Source organism: Natrix helvetica, assembly GCF_964273705.1.
Source record: "Natrix helvetica genome assembly, chromosome: 7".
Lineage (NCBI taxonomy): Eukaryota > Metazoa > Chordata > Lepidosauria > Squamata > Natricidae > Natrix > Natrix helvetica.
Genome location: NC_138558.1, coordinates 31,412,781 through 31,437,725, shown reverse-complemented (window position 1 = coordinate 31,437,725; position 24,945 = coordinate 31,412,781). Strand labels below are relative to the sequence as shown.

The following is a 24,945-nucleotide window of genomic DNA, read 5'->3' as shown; positions in this document are numbered from 1 at the left end:
ACAAGCCACAGTTCTTATGAGTAAAATTTACTCTCATGAGATATTCAGCACTGAAACAAAGTGGCAAGGAGACAAAGAGAAAGAAGTAACACTGGTTACATCCAGAAAACTTCACTGAAAGTGCAATTAGGGAGAGTAATTAAGGGAACTTAACATGGAGTTTGGTAGAAGGAATATGGGCATCCATTCCAATTACCCCTGAACAGAATGAAGACAGAAGGAACCCTTGTGGTGATGTTCATACAATACTTGAAGAGACTCTAAACCAACATTCCTGTGGTTCTACCAGAATAGAAGGCAAAATAAGATAAAGAGAGAGGTACTTGCACATACCAGGGAAGGTGAAAAGTTCCTGTACAGAATAAGAGAAGCAGAGAGAGACATGAAAGCTGGAGTAGCTAGTGGGGGAAAGTAAGGGAAGTATGTTACCCAGTAAAGCAAGAGAAATAGGTGGTTTTCAGCGATGGAGTTCAAAGCCTTGTATCAGCTTCTTGCTCTTGAGGACACCCCATACATAGCTGGATAAGTCTCATCAACCTAGTTTATCAGAACAAGGTGGAAAACACTTCAACCATGGAGCTGAAGAAAAACAAGTCTGAGAAAAGAGAAATGCTGTTGCTATGTTTCGCAGTTCCTGTGAAATGAACTGATACTGCATTAAGACTATGCAGATTAATGTGATGTCATGGGAGGTGTGTTATCTTCCAGGTCCTTTATCCTGATTATGACAGACAATTTGCTGTGTTTCCTTAATCAACAATATCTATTTCTTACTAATAATTCATGTGATGATGGATGACAATGCCAATAGATCTGCCTAAATTATGAAGCCTGGGCAGGAAAGTGCTTCTGTTAATCCTTCTAGTAGAGGGTCAAGACATGAGAAAAAAGAACAAGATCTTGTACTTGAGTGCCTTTTCTGGATTTATATTCTTCATCCATACCTACATGAAGAAACCCTGGCAAAAGGTGGCCTACATCTCACAAAGCCTGGGAAGGATATATCTGGAAGAATGTTGACTAGAGAATGATAGGTGTCAAAGGCTCAGAACTGAACATAATGCCAAAAATTGGGTTGAACAATACAAAAGATAAGCATGAAAAAAAAGACTTAAGAGATTGGTAGAAAACTACAATGGCAAGCTAGTAGAGTTAGTACTTACAGTCTAAGGAATGTCTACACAAATGCCAAGAAGAAACTGAAGACGGTTGAACAAGTAAAAGTAACTGGAATCATGGGAGAAATGGATCATGCGATCCTTGAGTTCATGTTCAAGAGAAGGAAGAATAGAGAGAAGTCAAACCTTTATGCTAACTTTCAGAGAAGCAGATGCAGATTTCAATGAACTGAGGTGGAAGGTAAGTCAAATCCAATAGATTTCAATTCTGAAGGAGAAATATGTCTGGGAAGGATGGAAAGTTCTGTAAAACACAATGCTGAAACTGCAACAGCAAAATATTTATATTACAAAGAAAAATAAAGTCATCTACAGGCGTCAGTGTGGATTTAGACAGATATTCTCAAATGCTGAAGAGAAAGGGAGATGTATAGGAAATAAATTGGTGATTATCATCTAGGAAAGTCCTTTAGTCTCATGAGTGGTGCAACATAGGCTGTCATATATGAGATATGTTCATTAAGTTGTGCTTGTTGCTATTGTACTAACTTCTCTTCTGCATAGCAACTTCCCAGACTGAGCTCACTGAATCCATTCTGGGTTAGGAGCAGAGTTCTCTAGTTCAGGTCTATGGACTGGCACTGGGTCGCGGCATACCAGAAACTGGGCCACACAAACAAGCGAAGCTCCATCTGTGGGATGCAGGCAACACACGAAACCATGCCCCCTGCAGTCCATGGACAACCTTTCTCCATGGAACCAGTCCCTGGTGCCCAAAAGGTTGGGGCCTCTGCTCTAGACTTATAATTTTAGGGGAATTCAATCTACCTCCATTGGGAGAGTGGTGACCATGATAGCCACAGTACTATCCCAAGTCATCCAGAGTCTGATATGGGACAGTGGATACACACCATCTGCCATAGCTGTGTCTTTTTCTTGGATTGAACAACAATTACACAATCCCAGAAGATGGACACTTGAGTTAAAAAGATTCATAGACCTGCTCTTTGTACATAATGTCTGAATAAGCTCTTCTATCATTTAACTTAACTTGAGTTAAGAAAATGGCAAAAGTGCGTACACTGGTGCTACAAAGAATTTTGTCATGTCCTGTTAACACATCTTAACTCTCACATTTTTTTTTCAATGGGATTGTTGAGCTATTATGAGAGTTATATAACTTAATCATTGTGTGATTAATATTTTATTGTCTTTGTTATACTTTGCTGGTAAAAATAAAAACAAACATGAAATAGAAAATTATTTACAATTAGAACCTATGAAGATATTATTTCACCATTATTCCATGTAAGCCTTCAGTCAGTTCCACCAATACTGATGGGAAATTCTATTTCAAGTGAAAGAAATTTGGGAGACAGAAAGGGCAGTGTTTGCAATAAGATAATAAAAAACCTCAAGTTTATTTTAAAAAAAGGCTCCGTAGGAACAATATTACCTTATGGTTTATGTGACAAATGTAACAAATTCAACATAATGAAGTTCTATTAAAATGCTTACAATCAGGAGGCATTTTTTCCATTAATAACTTATAGTATTCTTTTAGCAATTCCAAATTTTCCTGGTTAAGGCTTTCTTGCAAGGAGGTATCCCCAAACCTAAAGAATCACAAAATATATATGGAAAAAATAAGAACAAAAATGGCATAAATGCAGTAATGAACATGTAAACACGATTCAATCAGAGAAACTGAACAATCTCAGCTTTATGTTTACTAATATGGGTTAATTATTTATAGCATTCTAAAGAAATGGTCTGTAGTATGTGTATAGATCATATCTGTAACTCCTTAAACCAGCCATAGTATAAAATGCCCTCACAATTTAAAGATCTTAAGAAAAAGGCTCTATAACAGGGGTGTCAAACTAATGGCCTAAGGGTTGGATACGTCATGCACAGGGAACGTCCATCCCAATTCCACAAAGGGAAAAATGTCATGAAACATCACATGATGGGAATGTGACGTGGCAAGTTTGACACCCGTGCTACATAACATGGGTCATGGAAATAATCTGACATCAGTATTTATAGTTTTGATTTTACTTTATCAGTTGAGATGGCATAGCTGCCCATTCTGATATTTACTGAATAGTAGACTTGAAACTGGGGGTATCACAACAAAAACAAATACCATGTTTTTGGACTATAAGATGCACCAGTGTATAAGACGCACCAAGATTTCAAAAGAGGTAAGTAAGAAAAAAAAGCTTTTGTCCTCCCTGGCCTCCAGGAGCACCTGCAGGCTTCAGCAGGGCTGGGGTAAAGCAAAAATGCCCCCGTTTTTCACCGAAATAGGGGCATTTTTCCCTTTCCCCAGCCCTGCTGAAGCCTGAAGAGTGTTTCTGCGGGGAGGGGGGGAGGCAAAAACACCCCCGTTTTGGTGAAAAATGGCCCATTTTTCACAAAAATGGGATGCGGGGTGAGGCTTTGGGAGTATTCGGTGTACAAGACGTACCAACATTTTAGTGGGGGGAAAAGGTGTGTCTTATACTCCGAAAAATACGGTAGTGCCCTTGGTTGAAAAATTGGTTGAGAACTGCTGGAAAGTCCTCAGTAAAGCATAGGTTATGTCTGTGGAAATATTGATGAAATAAAGCTCCAATATGCAGTACTTCTGCCAGTTTTATCCAATGGTGGGCTCCAGATTCCAGTCTCTAACCATTACAAATATTATCTGTGCTGTTTTATAGAGTGGTTTTTTTGGTCAATGATCTATCAAATGAAGCCACACTGAAAAAGCCCTTCACCTACTCTTGATTGCTGTTGACTTGAAGTACATGTAATGTCAGATTGTCTTTCTCAAACCAGGAGAGAATTGTCTGAATGTATCATTACTTTCCCTATCCAATAGCAGTAACAAATATTCTCTTGTTTAGGTGACTAAACAAGAGAATAAAACAGACAGTTATAGTTGTTAAGCACATTACTGAGTTCTCTTGAAATACTTAGGGATTTTTAGTCAATAAGGATCTATTGAAAATGAAGTCTTCCCTGATATTATTTATTTGTTGCAAATTCTGTCTATTCCTAGCCATCTTCTTCTGAATTAAGGTTGGAAGTAAGGTGGGTTAGCATGCAGTCCTAGGTGCTATTCAAAGTAATTTTCTATGGAAGTATCAAATCATAGAAAAACCATTCAATTTACAGCAGCTAAATTCCAATTCCGACATGGCTGAAGAACACCTTGGCTTTAGTCAGAATCAGAGGATATGACCATATCCTATAAAAGCCATTCGTTGGATGTCATACCAGTCATACACAAAGTATGCTTTGTTTTGCTTTACCCTGGCCTAATGCCTTGCCTCAAAAATGCACTCTAACCCTAACTTTATTCAGCTTTATTCTGCATTGAAAATCTTAATTTCACTATTACTCTATAGGATTGACAATTTTGACATTTATTTTTACATAGATTCTTTTCTTAGCACATTACAACAACATCTAGATTATTCTATTATTTTCTATTATGCATCTTGATTCTTTAAAAGCATTTAAAATATTGAATTAAGCTGAAGATGAACAAATACTATTTCAGAAGTATTAATTTTTTTCATAATATATGCACTTAAGTAAATGTCTAAATAGTTTTAAAAAATCATTATAATTGGATCAACTTTATCCATCACAGTCTATTAAAGAGACATTATTAATGGTTATTTTTTCAAATGTCCACTATTATCGATACAATAATAGCATATACATTATGTGCAATTTTTATTTGTTCACTCAATCAAGAGCTTACAATCATGCTTTTTTGTCTGTCCTTCTCTGGAATAGTTTCTCATCAGTAATTTGGATGACTAAATCCCTGTGGATCTTTAGAAAATTGCTAAGCCTTGGCTATGTTACCCTGTTTTGGGGGGAAGGGTTGTTAAAACTCTCCCTCTGAATGAATAGCTCTTTTTTAATTGTTTGATTTCTGGTGGAATTATGTGTATCTTAAAGAGTTTATAATATTTTGGTTTAAATTTTTGATGATAAAATATTTGTTTTAATCCTAATCTTGTAGTGGTAAATTGTACCTACATAGAAGAAGTTAATTGGAATGGCTACAAGTTGACTATATTTAGCTGAAGATGTCAACATTTATTTGGACCTAAAAATGGAAAAATCTCTTCAGATACACTGTAGCTGACCAATCAGTTGCTGAGACACAAAGAGGAACTATTAGGCCAGACATGCTGTTCAGATAGAATATTGAGGAGATGGTCCTTTTCTCTCTCTCAAATGACCTTGACTATTCCAGTCATTAACAAGCACCACAGTTCCCGACAACGAGGATGTATCTTTCATGGGATGGGTTGTTCTGAAAAATGAAATAGTGCCTCTACAACTATGTAGCCAGTGGATTCTTGGTAGGCATGAATAAATACTTGGTTTGCTTTATTAAAGTTATATATTCCCAATTGTGTATTTGTCTCACTATTTTAATGTCAGTTTATGAATAGAAAAACCCAATATGCACACTTCGTAGATATTTTCCAATTTTCTTTTCCTAATATATAGAATGTTATGTATTTTTAATGTGCATAATTTTGTGTGTGTGTATATCAAAAAAATTGAGTTTCAAACTGTATAGTTTCTGTAAAAACCAGCATGTCCCAGGCTTCCTATAGAGTCTCCTGCAAACAGCTATAGTTTATATAGATATGAACAGAATGACTTTATCATTTCTCCTTACTTTACTGTATCTTCTCCAGGTAAGTTATAATAACCAATCATTTAATTATTTCATGGGATATTAACATATGGGTATATAAAACAACACATGATGATGATTTACCTTTCTGCAAGTGTTTGTTGTTCATTGATTCCAACATTAAAGAGGACTGGATAGACATAGAGCAGTTTCCCATCTTTAATCTCTTGAGGAAGCAACTCAAACATCTTTTCTGGAAGCTTTATTTCTATTATATAATGTTCCCTGTAAAAACAAAAAGACAAAATTAAATTTGCGTTGTTTCACTTTTTTTAAAAAAATAACTGCATTTTCAGTCTGTTTTACTCCTAGGCTGGTAGACAATATCTATATTTAAAGAGCAGGATGTTTTCATAAATGACAAAAAAAATCTTTTCTAATTGAAAAAAAATTGTAAAATCCATCAGGACACCCAATATACCTCAGAAAGAAATCCGGAAGAATTGGAAGTTTCAATGTGGATGCTGTTCCATGGGCCTGATATTAAGTTGGAAAAGGCCTGCTGAATGATACCGCTTGAACAGACTCAAGTGCTTAGATCTGACCTGTGGGGCTGGCTTGGAAACAGGAAAAGGCCAGCCCGCAGTGCCTCGGCAGTGAAAACCTGAGCTCTGTTTTTGCTGGCAGAAGGCTATCAAAACAAACTAAAAACAAAACAAAAGGAGAAATGTTTCCCCTTTTGCATTTGAACATGCAAGAACGGACAGGAGAAAGGGAAAGAGGAAAAACAAAGAAAAAGAAGGGAAGATGGGAAGAGAGCAAGGAAGGAAAATAAGGAAAGGGGGAAAGGAAGAAGAAAGGAGAATGAAGAGCGAAGGAAAAAGAAGAAAAGGAAGGAAAGAGGTTATAATGAGAGTGAGGAAGGGAAGTCCTGCCTTAGCACTTGGCCACCACAGGTTTCCTGAGTGATGTCATGTTTGCCATGCCCACGCCTACCCCAGCCATGCCCCCCCAACCCTCAGAGGTCAAACACAACCCTGATGAGGCCCTCAATGAAATCGAATTTGACACCCCTTTGTTTGAGTGATGGAGATCACGACAGAGGGATATTGAATATTCACCACCACTACTCCCACAGGAAGATCATATCTGGAATATGACTACTATCTTAAGTTGGGTCTGGGATTACTTGGGATATGCCCATGGCTGTCATGATGGCCATGAACTCCAGAGCCATTTCCAAGGCCAAATCCAGAGATGGCAAATTTAAGTCTCTCAGGACCATAAGCCTGGCAAACTCTACTCTTAGTCCTGAGATGACCTACAAAAGCAGCAACACTCCCCACTGATCCTGCAAACCCAATTTCAGACACAGTCTCACTTCCAGAAGTTTGGGGCCCCTGAAGGCCAATAGAGATTCCTGAATGACAACTGCCACTCTGCCTCTCCTGCTCTGCAGCCTTGGTTGGTAACAGAACCCAAACACAGATGGGCACATTTCTGGTTATGTCATTTGTAACTGTATTGCTCGTTTTACAAGCCTTTTTAAATGCTAACTATTTCATATATTATTTATTAAACCCAGTCAGAATGAATCACAATCATATACTTCTATATATTTGATGTTACAGTTTCTTCCATAAACAATAGTAAATATTTTGATATTTGGAGCATAATTTCCTAAAACATCAATGATCCTTCTGAAAATGACCACCTACAACCATTTTTTTTCTTTAAAATATCAGGGTTAAGAATGAGGTATCAGAAGCAGATGCAGCATTTGAAAGAGAAAAGAGAAAAGAAAATAGTGACAAAAAAGCAAACTTGGCAATTTATCAAGCGTTCAAAAAAAATTTGACCTTTTTTTTTTTACTGCTTTGTTGAATACGAATATTTCCAAAACTGGATAACTTTCTTGGCAACCCCTCGTGAATCAAGGTCCATAACACTTTATGTTCTATATTTATTTAGTGGTTAGATTTAAGAATTAACAAATATAAAAAAAAATTCTTATTTGTTAGATTCTAAAAATAGACTCCAAAAGAAAATGTACCACTCAAAATGTAGTAATTGTTGTACAAGTATAGATTGTAGATTTCATATCAAAATGTAATTATCGGGAAAATCCAAACTATAAACATTTGTGATTTAGCAAATGCCACATCAAGGAAATAACATAAAGCTATTAGAACTTCAGCGAAGTGTCTGGAATAATTATTTCCAGACTGCTAATAGTTCCATATTGCAAAGAAAGTTTCCTGTTACATTCAGGACAGCTTGGTTTCCCCTCATGAACGAGGGGAGAGAAATGGGTAATGCAATCTTATCGGCACTTCTGAATCTCTTAGCAGCTTTTGATACCGTTTGACATGATAACTTTCAGGAGCACTTAAGGGAGCTGTAGTTTGGAGTGACTGTTTTACAGCCTACGTCTTACTACACTGTGGGAAAATTATATTGCTTCACTCACTTTGCCATTAATAACCTGACGCCCCACTTTGCCATTAATAACCTTAGTCATATTTCCCCTTTCTTGTAAGTTTGGACAATTCTAGAGCCTCTGAATGTCTCCAAATTATAAGGGGTGGATATGGAGGAATAAGCTAGGTGATTTTGGTAATAAATCATGGACATCCGAGACAAAATACTTGGCTTGGTGACTTTATAATTGCATTATTATGATATGCTCTGTGGATCGATCTTTCAAGGTAGTCGAAACATGAGGCAGCGCTTATAACTCATATTGTAGGGGTGTCCAAACTTGGGAACTTTAAGACTAGTTTGGACACCCCGTCATATTGCTTTCAGAGACTGAAACAATAGTGAAACAGTTTCACTAATTGCTAGTTGCTGGACCTATTTTAAGAAATTTACATATAAAACCTTTCCTTGCTTAGCTCCAAGCTGTTTACAGGATCTCCTACTCCTGCATATTCATCGTGTCCTCTCAGATAGGGAATGAGGTGCCTGCTGGATATGTTTGACATTAACAATTAACTTTGCTTTTTTCCGTGATACATACCGTGTTGCTGAACTCAGTATGGATTAAGACTTGTTACATTGTAAAAGGAACTAAAACTATATTTATTAACACAGCTCTTTCCACAATTTACTCTTTGAATATTAAGCATTGGCTGCTTTATTTTTCAGTATTTAAGATTTCTTGTTTTAATTGTTATTGCCTTATTATGTTTTTTTTAAAGGAGTGGACAGCATATAAGTGTTTTTAAATAAAAAAGGAGCAAAGGTCACAAATGATTTTGAAAAGGGATAGCTGAGGGCTCACACCATATCATAAAATATTCTCTACCTATTTTGAGAGAGAAAGCCATTGCCTCAATTAATAGTCTAGTGTTATGAATTCCCTGATGGTTCCATAAATCCAGCCTGAGGGCTCCAAGCCAACAGAGCAATTAATGTTTTATTATCCACATTTATAAAACAAATTGGTCTGTAATTCAGAACCCTTATCCAGCTTAGAAAAAATTATTAGATAAATTCAGTAAATAAATAAGATTTTTTAAAGTTAAAAAGACCTCTAATAAAATATTAAAATTAAAATATTATATAGTGCTTCTACTAATAATTGGAGCCACCACTACACTGTTTACAGTACTGGTAGTCCTTGATGTACAACCACAATCAGCCCAAATTTTTGGTTGCTAAGCAAGATGAAATTGTTAAATGAATTTTGCCCCATTTCATGACTTTTGTTGCCAGTAGTTAAGTCAATCGCTTTAGTTATTAAGTTAGTAACATGGTTGTTAAGTGAATCTGGCTTTCCCATTGAGTTTGCTTGTCAGAAAGTTGCAAAAGCTGTTCAGATGACCCCGGGACACTACAGCCGTCATTAAGGCATGCCAGTGGCCAAGCATCCAAATTTTGATCACGTGGGGTAGTGATCAAATGGGGCAGCTGCAATGGTTCTAAGTGTGAAAAATGGACATAAGTCACTTTTTCAGTGCCATTGCAACTTTGAATGGTCATTACATGAATGACTGTAAGTCAAGGACTGCATGTAGAATAAAATATAGTGAGATGGAAAATTAAATCCAGTGAAAAATGTGTGAAAAAAGCTTGCTGCTTCCTGCAAATTTAGAAAAGGTAGGTTACCTAGGGAATAATTATTGTTAAAATCCTTGTTTCTAAAAATCAAATATATAAAAATCCACACATTCTCTGGTGTACATCTGCAAAATAATAAACCATTAGAAAGGTACCCAGAATTATAGAAAACACAAAGTTGCAATGTGTCTACACTCCATAAATAATTTAGAAAAACATTTTAGGGATATATTAGCATATGTATGAGCTAGTGTCCATTTATAGAACACAGGAAAGAAATTATATGCAATGTATAAACAATCATGTTTATTTCCTTGAAGGCACCTAGAGCCCAGTGCAGTAATATATCTCATGTAACTTTAGAAACGGAAACAAGTTTCAAACTATTTGGAATACAGACAAAGAAGACAATTAGAAAAATGAAGTCGGTATTTCAGATTTTTTCTTTATTTGCCAAGAACCAGACCTTGAAAACACTCACTGACTACTGATTTTAAAGTTTCCCTTTCTCATAAGTGCACTTTGATTATTTTCAATTGAAAATCTAAGAAATGTCATCAGGTAGTCTGTAAACTATAGGCTGCAGAACTGGAGAGTGATAATGGGGTTCTTCAATACTTTTTCCTATTAATATTGATCCGATCATCTGGTAATATCTAGTATCATATTATTTCATGACTGAGATTATTTTTTGTTTTTTTGCAGAAATTCCAAGACACTCAGCATTTCCTCATTTGAATTATAAATACAATTGCAACACTTACTGTAGCCAGTAAAGGTTTTATAGTATTATCTTTATAGATGCAAACATAGTAATCTGTTTATTATCCACAGTTTGTTTGTGGATAACAATGAAGAAATTTTAATTATAAAGGCTTGGCAATTTCAAGGTTATAAGAAGTTCCTTGTTATTGAAGACTATTGTTTTCATTATTATTATACTTGACCTCATCAAACATATTTTCCATATATAGTAAGAAACAGAAATTGAAGACAAGGAAAAAAATGTAAATTTAAAATAAAACCAAGAAAGCCAAAAATATTTCCATTTTGTCTCTCCCCTCCCTACATATTTTCAGCATTAACTCATGTTTATTTCTCTGTCCCTTTTCATACAAAGTATGTGGTAGCATCTACAATATTATTGTGATCTTGAAACATTTAAATAGTGCTATGTTTGGATCTGATGACCAGGAAATGAGCAGTGTCCCTGACTGATAGGCTGGATTAGGGAAATTAAAAAAAAAAAATTCCTAAGGCTAAACAAACTACTTCCACAATACTGTTCAGAAAACTTCATGGGCATATTCGTATAGACATCAAGAGCCAGATTCAATTTGAACAAACTTTCTATTCTACTCTATTCAGCTCTAACTATATAGTATTCTGAATGCATACTGCTGCTAACGTTCTTGTAATTCTGTTTCTTTTGTACTTTTAAATACCCTGTACTGTGTATGTGTGGAAATACACATGTGCTGCAAAGCAGAATTGGTTCTTTTACATTTGGAAGACATCGAGTAATGCTGAGTGAGTCTGCAAAATTGAGAGTGAGAGTAGAAAGGAGATAGAAGTGAAGGGTAATGGGAAGAATGGTAATGATGGGTGTGGAAGAAAGGGGAGATCTGGGAGGCAGTGAGGAAGAGTAATCTGCAGGGAATTTCTGGAAGCCTCTGCCTTTTACTTTTCCCCTAGCTTTATAGACTCCATGATCCTATGAGCGTGAAACTATCTTGCATAAGTTTCAAAATGCATTGAGATTCAAAGTGGAGAGAAGGAAAGAGACAGAGTATAGCAGGTATGGGGGGAGGGAAGAGAGTGGGGATTTCTTAACCCGGAGCTGTACTTCTCTTTTCCTTTCTGCTTATGTGGAGGACTGTTGCTTTGATCAAGAGGCCTAATTTGGGTTTTATTTTATAGTTTGGCATGCTATGGTCTCACCACAGTATCTAGTTTTGACCAGTGCCATTTTCTGAAGATGGAATACTGCCTAGATATATGCATTATGTTCCATGTAGATTGTAGATACTCCACATAGCAATCTTGATTTCTAGGCCTTAGGCAAACAAAGCTTTAGCCCTGTGAGAACTCAGTTTAATCTGTGTGGACAAGCCAGCTATGAAAATAAGTTCCTGTAATAATCTGTGTTGTGAGGCATCAAGCTTTCACACACGAAGTCAGAGTTCTGCATGGGTTGTGCATCCAAAGCTGAATTGCTGCCAGAACTTGTTCCTCCTGGGATTGAGTTCTAGCAGGAGTCCGATTTATGTACAGGAAATAATAGATGGGAGAGGAAACTCACGTAATGCTAAACTAACCCCTGCTAAACTGATAGTTGCCTGTTCCACTGGAACAAAGAGAAATGGCTCATTAATTCTATTCATGGAGGGAATCACAAAAATCATTTATCATTTTCAAAGGTTGTGGCACTGTAGAGTTTGGAAACTCTGTAATAATATTTAATTGCACTGATGAAATAACTGCTCTTACGGGGATCTGAATGGAATAGACTGGGATGCAAGACAGCTACGGCTCCCTCAGAAGCAGAACATTTTACAAAAAATAATGGAATTCCACTGCCAGAAGATCTCTCGACATGATTCTTGTGGCTATTCTGTTCCCCCACACCATGGCGTATTTCATTAGAAGAAACTTTCTGCCCAACATTTTGTACCCTGAGTTGGTAATGTTGATAAGGTTATTAAGAAGTCTGCTTGGCAAATGGACTATGCTTAAAATAATGTTTTGTATAATGTTTCTTCCTTTGCCACAGAGTCACTGAGTCTGAAAAATGCAGGAAATTTATTTCTGGCATGCTGTCATATTTTAATGTAGACATTATAGCACAATGTCTCAACTTACTATCGGTCACTAAATTAATGAGGCTCCGTTTGTTTGCGGAGGCTGTTTTGTAAGGAGGGTCCCTATGTTTGTGGAGTTTAAGTACTACTTGCTAGGAGAATAGCACAAAGTTGCCGTGAGGTCGGCAGCCTCTACAAGAAAACTGAGTCTCACATTGGATCGACTGGACTCTCTGCAAAAAACAAAAAAGTAAGTTGGGTACTTCTGGGCCCTGAAGTTGGTCGAGGAGCAGATCGAATCCTGCAAGTCCCTGGGGTTGCCAGGTGGATCGGCAAGATGGCTCGGCCTACAGGCTGTAACTGCCTACTACATGCCAGTTGCTTCTGCTGACCAGCTTTAGGCTCTCTTCCCTGGCTGAATAGCCAGTTGGAGCAGACCAAAGCCAGGGAGACCCTGAAGAACAGGGAGAAGACCATGGGTGCCTTGGGGGGGGGGGCTTCAGAGGCCCAGGAAGGTGAGCCTGGGCCTGTACTAGGCTTCTAAGCACCCCACTTCAACCCTGAAGGATTCAGTGCTCCACCTGCAGGTTTGCTCAACAATTGCATAGGGGACAGCAGTGATGGGGTTATTAGAGAAGTTTTCTTAACCATCATTGCAACATGCAACTAAAATGGGCAAGCTCCATTATAGTTACATCTTGAAGACTACCTGTATTCTTCTAATTATAATCTTTTGTTGGGTTTATGCCAGTTTTGGTCTTAGATAGCAAAGAAACACCTATATTCAAGCATCAGAAGACATGCTGCTGAGTGTTTTTCATATAAAAAGAAAGACACCTATTCTCCCCTCTTCATTTTTGACAATATAAAATTACACAATTAAAATCAAAGCAGTTTCTCTCCTTAATGAGACCTGCAATTTCCTTAAACAGAACATCATGTCATCTGCAATTTCTTTAAAAGGTGTTCATTCTGATTTCTGTCTCTTTCTTAAACATTACATAACTTCCTCTTCAGTTTTTTTTTGCACTACATCAAGTTGGCATTTTTAAAAAGAACAGAATACATACCGTCTTCCAGTTATAGCAGGCAGAAGGTCATCTGATTTAGTTTCAGTTATTTTAAACATCACTTTTTGCAAGTCTGATATTCCTACAGCCATATCTTCTAGCATCCCAATTTCGTCACCTATAGTGAAAAAAAAACAGTTTTAAATAAAAAAGAAAAGAAAATATATATGACTGCCTAGTTTAAAGGAAAAAATGTAAATCAAACATAGATATCAGTTTTTAAAATTAAACTATATCTACATTTACCATGTGTTTACAAAAAGTATAGTTCTTCCCGCTAATTATTTGCTTATTACGGCTTTCTTTATTTGCATATTAACTAGAAGTCTCTGGATATTTGTTATGTTTTACAACTTCTATGTAAATTCCTAATTTACCACATAGTAGCAATATTTGGAGATATTTATTCACAAAAGCAGATGCAGACCTAGATCGAGGTTAACATACTGCAGTGCAGCATTACTGCACCAAGCCATAAATAATGTTTGTTTAATCTGGCAGGGTATGTTATGTGAACCCACTATGTGCACATTTTGTGAATAAATCCATCTTTTTCCTCACTACTGCATAAAAGCAACCATTCAGGTTTTTAGGATATTATTATATACAACATCATAAAATTATAGCTGCAGTTCTTTGGCTGATGTTGGCTTTCATTTGCATCAAGTTCTTTCCAACAATCTAGGAGACTGTAACATATTGGCATCGTACATTTTCAGATCCAAATGATATGGCCTTTTGTAACTGACAGATGGAAAAATTTTTTATTATGGTTGGTGGCACAGTTAGCCAGATATTTAGACTGGATCTGGTTTTTTTGTCCACATATTGCAGTGGTGTCAAACTGGATTTCTTCAGGGGCTGCATCAGCATTGTGGTTCTCATACGTGGGCCGGCTGAGGAGGAGCGGGGCAGACGCTTCCTGCAGCACTCTGCCGGCCAAAACGGACAGGGGGGGGCTGTGTGCTGGGCCCCGCATCCACCATTTTCGGCCTGGACGGCCTCCTGCAGCAGTTTTGGCTGGCACTATTTTGGCTGTTTCTAATCTTTCTATCCAAGGCTTCTAGATCAGCTTGAGTCTAATCCATTATTCCTGTTGTATATCTAATGACTGGAATTGCTCAGGTATTAATTGCTTTGATAGATTACCACCACTGAGTTTGTAGTTTAAGATCTTCTTCCTCTTTTGATGAGTTCACTAATAACTTTATCGATTTTGGTATGCTTTATGTTTAGTCTAAATCTGGGGGTCAACTCAATCTCATTGCGGGTCGATTTTGTTTGCGCTTGGGGAGCAGGGGTGGGCGTGGCCTGGTCATTGTGACTGGGTGGGCGTGGCTGGGGCGGCATGGGCTGGTCCCTCACCGTTTTCAGTCTGGCCTGTGGGCTGCATGTTTGACATATCTGGTCTAAAGCATGCCCTAGTATTTCTACTGATCTTTTCATTCAATCTCTTTATGTTATTTTCATGGAGCATCTAGATTCCTTCAATATTTTTCCCATTGATGATAAGAGCAGATCCATGTAGAGCACAATGTAATAATCCAGTCTAGAGGTCACAAGGGCACTAGTGATGATGAGCAGCCCTCTTCCTATCCAGGATCAGGGACAAATAATGCACAGCCTGAAGTTGTAGCTGGTCTTCTCAGCCATAGTTGCACCTGCTCCTTGACAAGAAGTTATCAGTACAGGAGAATACCCAGATTTCAAAGCGGTTCTGTCTGGTTAGTGACATCCATTCCAAAATCAAAGATGAAAGCTTTCTGGAATTGGGCAGTCCAAAAATCTGAAGCACTCAAATCTTGTTTGGGTTGAATTGAAAACTATTGTGCCCCATCCAAGCTCCAAACAACCTCCAGGCATTGAGACAGAATCTCCATGGCATCACTCGAGTGACCTGGGGTAAAGATACAAAGCTGAGTATCATCAGCATACTATTAATACCTCACCCTAAACCATTGGATGACCTTACTCTGTGATTCATGTAGATGTTAAATAGGAGGGGCCACAGGCTGAATTTTTTCTATCAACAGCAACTGGAACCGGTTGTAGAAGAAGAAAGACAACCAATGGAACATGATGTCATTGACTTCCCAGAGTCCTCTCAGAAGAATACTAAGATTGTTGATAACAAAACACCTGAAAGGTCAAGAGTGGATACACTACCCCCATCTTGTTCCTGCCATTCAAGAGTGCAATCAATGCAAAGAGCCTAAACCAAGTCAATGGTTAGATAAGAAAAATATGTGTCCTAAACAGAAATGTAATTTGAGAAAAAAGAATTCTCAGATTTGACCCTCCTTAGTTCTCTTATGGATAAAGGAGGAATGGGGAGACTCTATAACAGAAGATTGGAAATTGGACAAAAATTATCTCAATTGATCGTGGTCTAATGATGGCACCTTAAGTAGGGGTGAAATACTGTTTCATTAAAGACATCTGAACCATCTTCTCCTTCAAAGTGGAATTAACCACTACCAGAACCCAAGTGTACATCTCTTCAAAGAAGGCTTAAACTAGCCAAGACCGAATAAATTTAATAGAGAGGTGGTTGCACTAATAGTCCTGAGGACCCTGTCTACTTTCTCAGTGTAACAGATCAAACTATCCTCAGATAACTGAGCAACACCCCAGTAACTTCCGCAGGATCTGCATCAAGGCCAGAGTCCAACTTTAGAGCAGATGATTGACTTTGTCAGATGCTAGCATAATCTTTACAACAAACCTGATGGTGACCTCCAGAGTGACTCCCACTAGGAGAGACTGAGATGCTCTAAATAGGCTGCTGGATAGCTAAATGCAGGTGCCATAAAGGCAGAGAAATAAAAATATTTTGCCACCCCACTACCATGCGATAGATCCTACAACTCTAACTCATGTTTAATCAGATTTGCTACTAATCACCTTTTAGCAGACTTGCTATGTGTCACCCTTCAGCACCCTTCTAGGTATCTCTTTCCATTTCATTTCTCTTAGGTGCTCTCAAAGTAAAGTCCATTCAGGGAGTGAATAGTTATCTGAGGTACATACTTACTATATGTACTGAGAAGTCCTTCATACTGAACAATTAGGCCCACTGAATGAAGTTGCTGGAGGAAGCCTTGATCGCGTAAACTGGAGTGTAACTTGATGATGAATCCACAGATCAATCCAGCAAGCTAGGTTAATAACAATAAACACAAAAACAGATATATTAATTGCTTCAGCCAAAAGTTATAATTATTGTAACTATGTAAATCAAAGCAGAACCACTGGATCCAATGCTCAGTATATTCTTGCCACAGAAATTAGTCTTGAAAAATATGGATAAGAGGCAGGAAAGAGGGCATAGGTTCTTGGATGTTTATTGATCATAAGCTAGTATCCTTTTGATGTTAAACATTCAAAATCATATTCAGAACCACAGGCTAAAGTCTACCTTCAACCATAGTTCACTGGGTAACTTTGGGTTAATAATTTCCCACCAGAAGTATCACAGGTTTGTTATTTGAGGGAGTGTTCATGCAGATGGCGCAGACAAGAGTGCTATGTATGCCATTCAGAATTACTGGAAAAGGGGCTGCAAGTCTAAAAACAAATTTCCATCAGATTATATTAATATGGCTAACAAAGCTTATGATAGTTACAAAGCAGAGCTTCAGTAGGGATATTAGATGCCAGATCTAATCTTAAGATGTGCATTTTATTTATTTCCTTATAAATATAGTTATTGTTATGCTATTTTGATTGAATATGTAATTTTTCATTCTTAAAATGATAATTGAAAACATGTACATTTGGGCATGCAAGTTGATTGATAAATTTAATAAGAATAATTTACAATGAAAGCAAAACGTGTGAGAGCTAATGGAACATTTAATGAATGGTTCTACATTAGTCAGGGAGAAAGTCAAGTTAGTTTGATGATCTTTTGGTTGCTTAATGCATTTCTGCATGTAGGTGAAATGCTTCTAATAACAGTAGAAGTGTGTGTTGATCGGGTTCATGAATGTATAGTTTAGTACAGGTGAAACTCGAAAAATTAGAATATCGTGCAAAAGTTCATTTACTTCAGTAATGTAACTTAAAAAGTGAAACTAATATATGAGATAGACTCATTACATGCAAAGCAAGATAGTTCAAGCCGTGATTTGTCATAATTGTGATGATTATGGTTTACAACTCATGAAAACCCCAAATCCACAATCTCAGAAAATTAGAATATTACATGCAATCAATAAAACAATGATTGTACATAGAACAATATCGGACCTCTGAAAAGTATAACCATGCATATGTACTCAGTACTTTGGGCCCCTTTTGCAGCAATTACTGCCTCAATGCGGCCTGGCATGGAAGCTATCAGCCTGTGGTACTGCTGAGGTGTTATGGAAGACCAGGATGCTTCAATAGCGGCCTTCAATTATTCTGCATTGTTCGGTCTCATGTCTCTCATCTTTCTCTTGGCAATGCCCCACAGATTCTCTATGGGGTTCAGGTCAGGCGAGTTTGCTGGCCAATCAAGCACAGTAATCCCACGGTCATTGAACCAGGTTTTGGTGCTTTTGGCAGTGTGGGCAGGTGCCAAGTCGTGCTGGAAAGTGAAGTCAGCATCCCCATAAAACTTGTCTGCGGAAGAAAGCATGAAGTGCTCCATAATCTCCTGGTAGACGGCTGTGTTGACCCTGGACTTAATGAAGCACAGTGGACCAACACCAGCAGATGACATGGCTCCCCAAATCAACACAGACTGTGGAAACTTCACACTGGACTTCAAGCATCTTGCAGTGTGTGCTTCTCCAATCTTCCTCCATACTCTGGGTTCTTGGTTTCCAAATGAGTTGCAAAAGTTGCTCTCATCAGAAAAGAGGATTTTGGACCACTGAGCAACAGACCAGGTCTGTTTTTCTTTAGCCCAGGTAAGACGCTTCTGATGTTGTTTGTTGTTCAGGAGCAGCTTGACAAGAGGAATACGACATTTGAAGCTCATGTGCAGGATCCATCTGTGTGTGGTGGCTCTTGATGCACTGACTCCAGCCTCAGTCCACTCCATGTGAAAGTCCCCAACACCTTCGAATGGCCTTTTCCTGACAATCCTCTTCAGGCTGCAGTCATATCTGCTGCTTGTGCACCTTTTTCTTCCACATTTTTCCTATCCACATAACTTTCTATTAATGTGCTTTGATACAGCACTTGGGGAACAGCCAACTTCTTTTGCAATTACCTTTTGAGGCTTTCCCTCCTTGTGGAGGGTGTCAATGATGGTTTTCTGTACAACTGTCAGGTCAGCAGTCTTTCCCATGATTGTGATTCCTACTGAACCCGACTGAGAGACCATTTAAAGGCTCAGGAACCCTTTGCAGGTGTTATGGCTTAATTAGCTGATTAGAGTGGGACACTTTGAGCATAGAATATTGTACCTTTTCACAATATTCTAATTTTCTGAGATTGTGGATTTGGGGTTTTCATGAGCTGTAAGCCATAATCATTACAATTATGACAAATCACGGCTTGAATTATCTTGTTTTGCACGTAATGAGTCTAGCTCATATATTAGTTTCACCTTTTAAGTTGCATTACTTAAATAGATGAATTTTTGCACGATATTCTAATTTTTCGAGTTTCACCTGTATACAGTTGATATTTTAGACCAGTGATGGTGAACCTTTTTGTAAAGGCGTGCCCAAATTGTGTGTGAGAGCGCAATAGTGTGCACATGCATGCCCACACCATAATGTAATGCGTGCGGAGGGGCGTTTTTGCCCTTCCCAGACTCTGGAGGCTTTCCTGAAGACTGGGGAGGGCAAAAAACGGGGCCAACAGGTCAACTGGAAGTTCAGAAATGAACTTCCGGTTGGCCCATTAGGCCTGTTTTTCGCCCTCCCCAGGCTCCGGAGGCTTTCCTTAAGTCTGGGGAGGGCAAACACGGCCTCCCCAGCCCCCGAAAAGGCTGAAAATCAGCTGGCTGGCACATGTGGTGGCAAATATGGTTCCACGTGCCACCTGTGTCACATGTGCCATAGGTTCGCCATCACGGTTTTAGACTGTGATTCGTAACAAATGTTAGTGTATGATGTAAACTTCTTAGTGTATGATGTAAACTTAAAAAAAGTGCAAGTGGGCTGAACAGAGTTGGTTGGTGGCCTGCATGTGGCCCACGGACCGTATATTATGCAGGCCTAGCATTCTTTTTCCAAATTTGCACACAATATACTCATTAGTTAGACTGTCTTGAGAACAAATGACTGCTTCAATGTAACTTACAGAGTTTTTATTGCTGCAGATGATCCCCTACAGTCTTATGCTAGATCATTAAAACATACAATTATATATCTGCTTAAATATCTTCCTTTTTTCCAGATTAAAAAATAAAAGGTACAAAAGACATCTTAAAAGAAGATATAGTTCTATGTAAATTATACATACAGATTGGACCTGGAAAGTCAAAGCAGCCTTATCAATTAGCCAAGGATCCTATTTCATTATGCTGAGAGTAACATAGACCCACAGATCAGACAATAATGGAGCTCTTGCTCTAGTGCAGGGCTGTCAAACTTGCAGTCACACCCTGGCCATGCCCAATTTAGGAGGGGGGAAAAGTTGCAATATGACATGTAACGATATTGTGACGGCTCGAGTTTGACACCCCTGCTCTAGTTCTTGTTTTCCTTTTCCTTTAGCTGACATTGGCTGATTTCAAAAACATTTGAATGTCTTTGACCATGTTGGCCTTCTGAAATTCCTGCGCACTGGGCCAAAGCATTAGATAAATTCATTCTTTGAACAGAAATAAGTTCTGGTTGCCTTATTGTTCTGTTTTTAGGTACTTTGTGTGTTTGGTTATTGGCTGTTCTATTTTCAATGATAAAATAAATCCATCAGACCAATAAGCAAGCTTGCCGCTGTTGCTATTTGTGAGTTTAGTGGCTGTAGTAATATTGGATCTGATAAGTATATAGTCTTGCCAATAATACTAAACGGATTTCTTTTCTATCTCATCAACAGGAGCTAAGCTTATGCCTTCTCCTCTTTTTGTTTCACTGCTATTCTGTTGTCAAGGAGTGTCAAAGCTTTCACTGTCAATTTTAATACTTTCCATAGAATTTTTTTCTCATTTAGAAAATTCAAGTTATAATTAATTATTAGTACATTACTGAACAAAATAAATAAATAATTGAATTAAAATAGTAATCAATCCTCAAAGTACACAAAAGGAAACAGTCAAATTTTGCGCTTCTTTCTTTCTGCTAGGCTTATGTGCCCCTCCAGTTGTTGCTGCCTTTAAGCTATTGTTGGCCAGGATTCTGTTGCTGTGACAGTAAGGGATAATTCTTTGGGAATGAACTAACAGGTGATTTTTTAAACAAAGAACCACTTCTGTGAGATTGGCAGGTTTATAAAATCTGACGTGTCAGGTTTCAATAATGCTGCTGGAAGCTGATCACAGCTATTGTGAAACAAGAATAGACTGAAAAGCCTCATGTTTAAGCAACATAAGCATTGCCGTTTGGATTTGTCACTATCTAGACAAAAGACTGATCCTTGCTTAGATAGTGATAGTAGATATTAATTATACTAATCATATTAGTACTTATACAAAGTACTAATTGTAATACTATTTATAATATCTATGGTTTGTTGATTATTTATGTATTTACTTAATCATCACAAAAAGAAATAAAGCAACTTCTTGAAGTAAATAAACAAGCACTGTTGCAGAACATACCAGAGAAAGCCATCAAAGACATGAGTGTTGGCTTCAAATGGATTGACAAATGAGCATTTTATAAAAAAATAATCTTGTGCCTGAATATCTGAAATATATAGTATGCATTACATCTGACTAACTTTTTGCCAGTAGAATATTCTTGCAATGAATATAGCTCATAAGCAGGTTGAATATAGCTCATAAGCAGATTGTGTCTTGCAAGAAGGCCAGTGAACTATGAATGGAGAGCAAAAAGAACATGTCATTGGACAGACTGAACTCTTTGATGTGTTGTACTACAATTTTCAAAATTCCCAACTAACTTGTTGAGAGTTATAGTTAAACACAGTTATATGAAACCAGGTTGAAGGACGCTTCAGAGAAACGAAGATGTTCTTTGCTGACCTTAAAATTGATTCAATTAATGCTTACATGATTTACATCTATTATTTTTCAATAAAATAACGGATTATCAAAAGAAAACACCTACTGCTTGACTGAAGACTATATCTCTTCTTAATGTCAACATTAAGCACTGTGGCAAACAACATGAAAGCTCCTGAAGCAGAACAAAAGACATTGACTCCTTTGCCCTAGTCACCACTTCTCCGATACAGTCGTTCAGTGTAACTGTGAGAGGGTACAGTTGTTCATACCAGTCACCTGTAAAAAATGAGGAACACTGACAGTGACCATCAAAATAGAATTGAATATATCAGAACATATTCAACTATCATATCTAATTCATGTACATACTGATTTAAGGTTATGTGCCTGATTATGAAAACTTCATTTTCCTATGTAGCTTATTATATAGTCTTCTGCTTTTATATAGAAACTACTATAGAAACAAAATAAACTGTAGTTTATTATAACTTAAAGTAGCACTAAATATTCTTGATTGATTTCATGTGGATATGCTGTACATGTGGCTATCTTCAACTATTTTGTAACATTTCTAACATATTTATTTCAGAAAAAAACCTGAACGAAATGCAGTTTTCCTCAGTCTGGTGCTATTGCTTTGGAAATTGTTATAATTTCCGTTCCAACATTCATGAAAAAAAATCACCAAATTTTACTTTGTAACTATTTTATAATATAAAAATGTGTACCATATTTAATCATATTTTCAGTTCCAAATAATTTCCTATTTTTATCTTCAAAAGATGAAAAAAGGAAAAAGAAGAATAAAACAGAAAATGGTCATCTTTCTTTCTCAACCCTTTACTGGATTGTAAGCACCGTTATTATAGATACTATATTTAACTTGTCATGGAACAATGCATCATTTGTGCTGGCATTATCTAATGAGTTTAAAACAAGTCCATAAAATGTTCTGTATCTTCCTACTCTATATTGTCAGGTGAACCTCCCCCGGGTGAAAAGGATTAAAAAATTAAATAGAGTTGAAGCAAAAGAATTCACTCCCATTAAATATTAAAAGCCACTTTGTTACTCACTAGTGCTCCTTCAGTATTTGAAAAGTGCATCAGTTTGAAAGGACTTGCTCTATCTTAGTGATATCATCACATACCAAATCATATCTATACATCATTTTGTCATGAATTCCACCCTCTCTCTTAACTCCAATAAATTGCAGTACACTACTGATCTATTAAGTATTAAATTCACTTCCATTTATTTTCATGATCTCATGATATAGGCAGATCTGTTTGACTGTATAGTTCCGAACTGTCATATCATTTCACATGACTTCTGCCTACATACAATTTTGTGAGTATTCAATAAATGCTAGAAACTTTTTTTTCAAAAGATAAATGATACAAATATAACCCAACAATTGCAAAAAGAACAATACAAGAGAAATATTACTAACATGATGGAACTAGACAAGTATTTATGATAGACATGATGGACCAATTTGGTAAATACTATCCAATATTATATAGTAAATAGACATCTGGCATACAAAACTTGGAAAAATACTTGAATACAATATTATAAAAATTAAAGCTCAATAAAAATATTTTAATTAAGCCATAACAGAAAATAAAACTAAAGAAGCGATTTAAAAACTGAAACTGAACAGAACTCCAGGAGTTAATGGTATCTCTAAAATATACAATACTTATACAATAGTAGAGTTGGAAGGGACCTTGGAGGTCTTCTAGTCCAACCCCCTGCCTAGGCAGGAAACCCTATACCATTTCAGACAAATAGCTATCCAACATCTTCTTAAAGACTTCCAGTGTTGGGGCATTCACAACTTCTGGAGGCAAGCTGTTCCACTGATTAATTGTTCTCACTGTCAGGAAATTTCTCCTCAGTTCTAAGTTGCTTCTCTCCTTGATTAGTTTCCACCCATTGCTTCTTGTTCTACCCTCAGTTGCTTTGGAGAATAGTTTGACTCCCTCTTCTTTGTGGCAACCTCTGAGATATTGGAATAATGCTATCATGTCTCCCCTAGTCCTTCTTTCTCTTAAGCTAAACATACCCAGTTCCTGCAACCGTTCTTCATATGTTTTAGTCTCCAGTCCCCTAATCATCTTTGTTGCTCTTCTCTGCACTCTTTCTAGAGTCTCCACATCTTTTTTACATCGTGGCGACCAGAACTGAATGCAGTATTCCAAGTGTGGCCTTACCAAGGCACTTACTTATTAAATTCTAGGTTGCATGAGTCCATTATTCTGGGTGCTTTGATATTCACAATAGTTATAAAATTGGTAATAAAACCAATAAAACAAGTGTACCTAGAGGGAGCAGCAACCAAGAATCTTGTCCCACACCAGAGACAAAAACAGACAAAATTCCTACTTATCCATATTAAACTAAGAGTGAGGGGGAAACCATAAGATATTTAACTATTGAGATATTTAAAGAGGCATTTAATTATTGAATGCAATTCTATCATAACTGCAGTGAACAGACGATAAACATGCTTTTTTCATTTGGACATAATGGTGGAAAATATATTCCTGCAGCCTTGTGACAGCATCTTAAAATAAAAGCTTGTTTAGTGTCCAAAGATGGATGCCATCCAAAAGCGTAACCCATCAACTTCATGTCCCTGACAAAATGTTCCACAGGGAGAAATTCTACATATTATAGATTTCTACCTGAGAATAAAAGAAATCCAGGTCAAAATAACCCGTTAGGTAACAGCAGTTGCTGCTTTCTCAGATTGTTATTTCATATCTCATGGGTGACTGCAGGTTACAGCTGAATGGCAATTCTACATTGTTTTTCTCTCACAGTGGGAAATTGTAAAAAAGAAATCTTACTAAGTGGAAACTAGCTTGACAGGGAGATTGGGACAAAAATCTCAATGACATCTGACTTTATATCTTCACATTGTTTTCCACCCTATTTTTAGATGGGAGCATAGTCAGTTTTCAAAATCCATTTCCAGGTTGAAGCACTACAACTCAAGAAAAAATATAGTATTCATCTATTGAAAATGAAGTTTTTTTTTAATATGTAAAAAGACTGATAGCATGCAAGCTTAACCTATCCATACTTTTCATCAACTTAAATATTTTGAAATTGCAATTTCAAAAATTTGGTGATTTATTGGAATGTTTCA

At 37.1% G+C, this 24,945-nt stretch overlaps 2 protein-coding genes across 7 annotated transcripts in view; one reads left to right on the top strand and one right to left on the bottom strand.

Annotated features, from left to right (window-relative positions):
• The window catches only part of INPP4B (inositol polyphosphate-4-phosphatase type II B), a 207,543-nt gene that overhangs the window by 31,383 nt on the left and 151,215 nt on the right, over positions 1 to 24,945 (bottom strand). For all 6 annotated transcript variants that reach the window (XM_081959903.1, XM_081959904.1, XM_081959899.1 and 3 more), the window contains exons 18-22: positions 21,889 to 22,061; positions 16,746 to 16,869; positions 13,712 to 13,829; positions 5,920 to 6,060; positions 2,637 to 2,734 (exon numbers count right to left, since the gene is read on the bottom strand). In XM_081959903.1, coding sequence (XP_081816029.1) covers positions 2,637 to 2,734; positions 5,920 to 6,060; positions 13,712 to 13,829; positions 16,746 to 16,869; positions 21,889 to 22,061 — 654 coding nt within the window. The remainder of the gene's footprint in view (positions 1 to 2,636; positions 2,735 to 5,919; positions 6,061 to 13,711; positions 13,830 to 16,745; positions 16,870 to 21,888; positions 22,062 to 24,945) is intronic.
• The window catches only part of IL15 (interleukin 15), a 167,006-nt gene that overhangs the window by 71,314 nt on the left and 70,747 nt on the right, over positions 1 to 24,945 (top strand). The gene's annotated exons all lie outside the window — the stretch shown is intronic.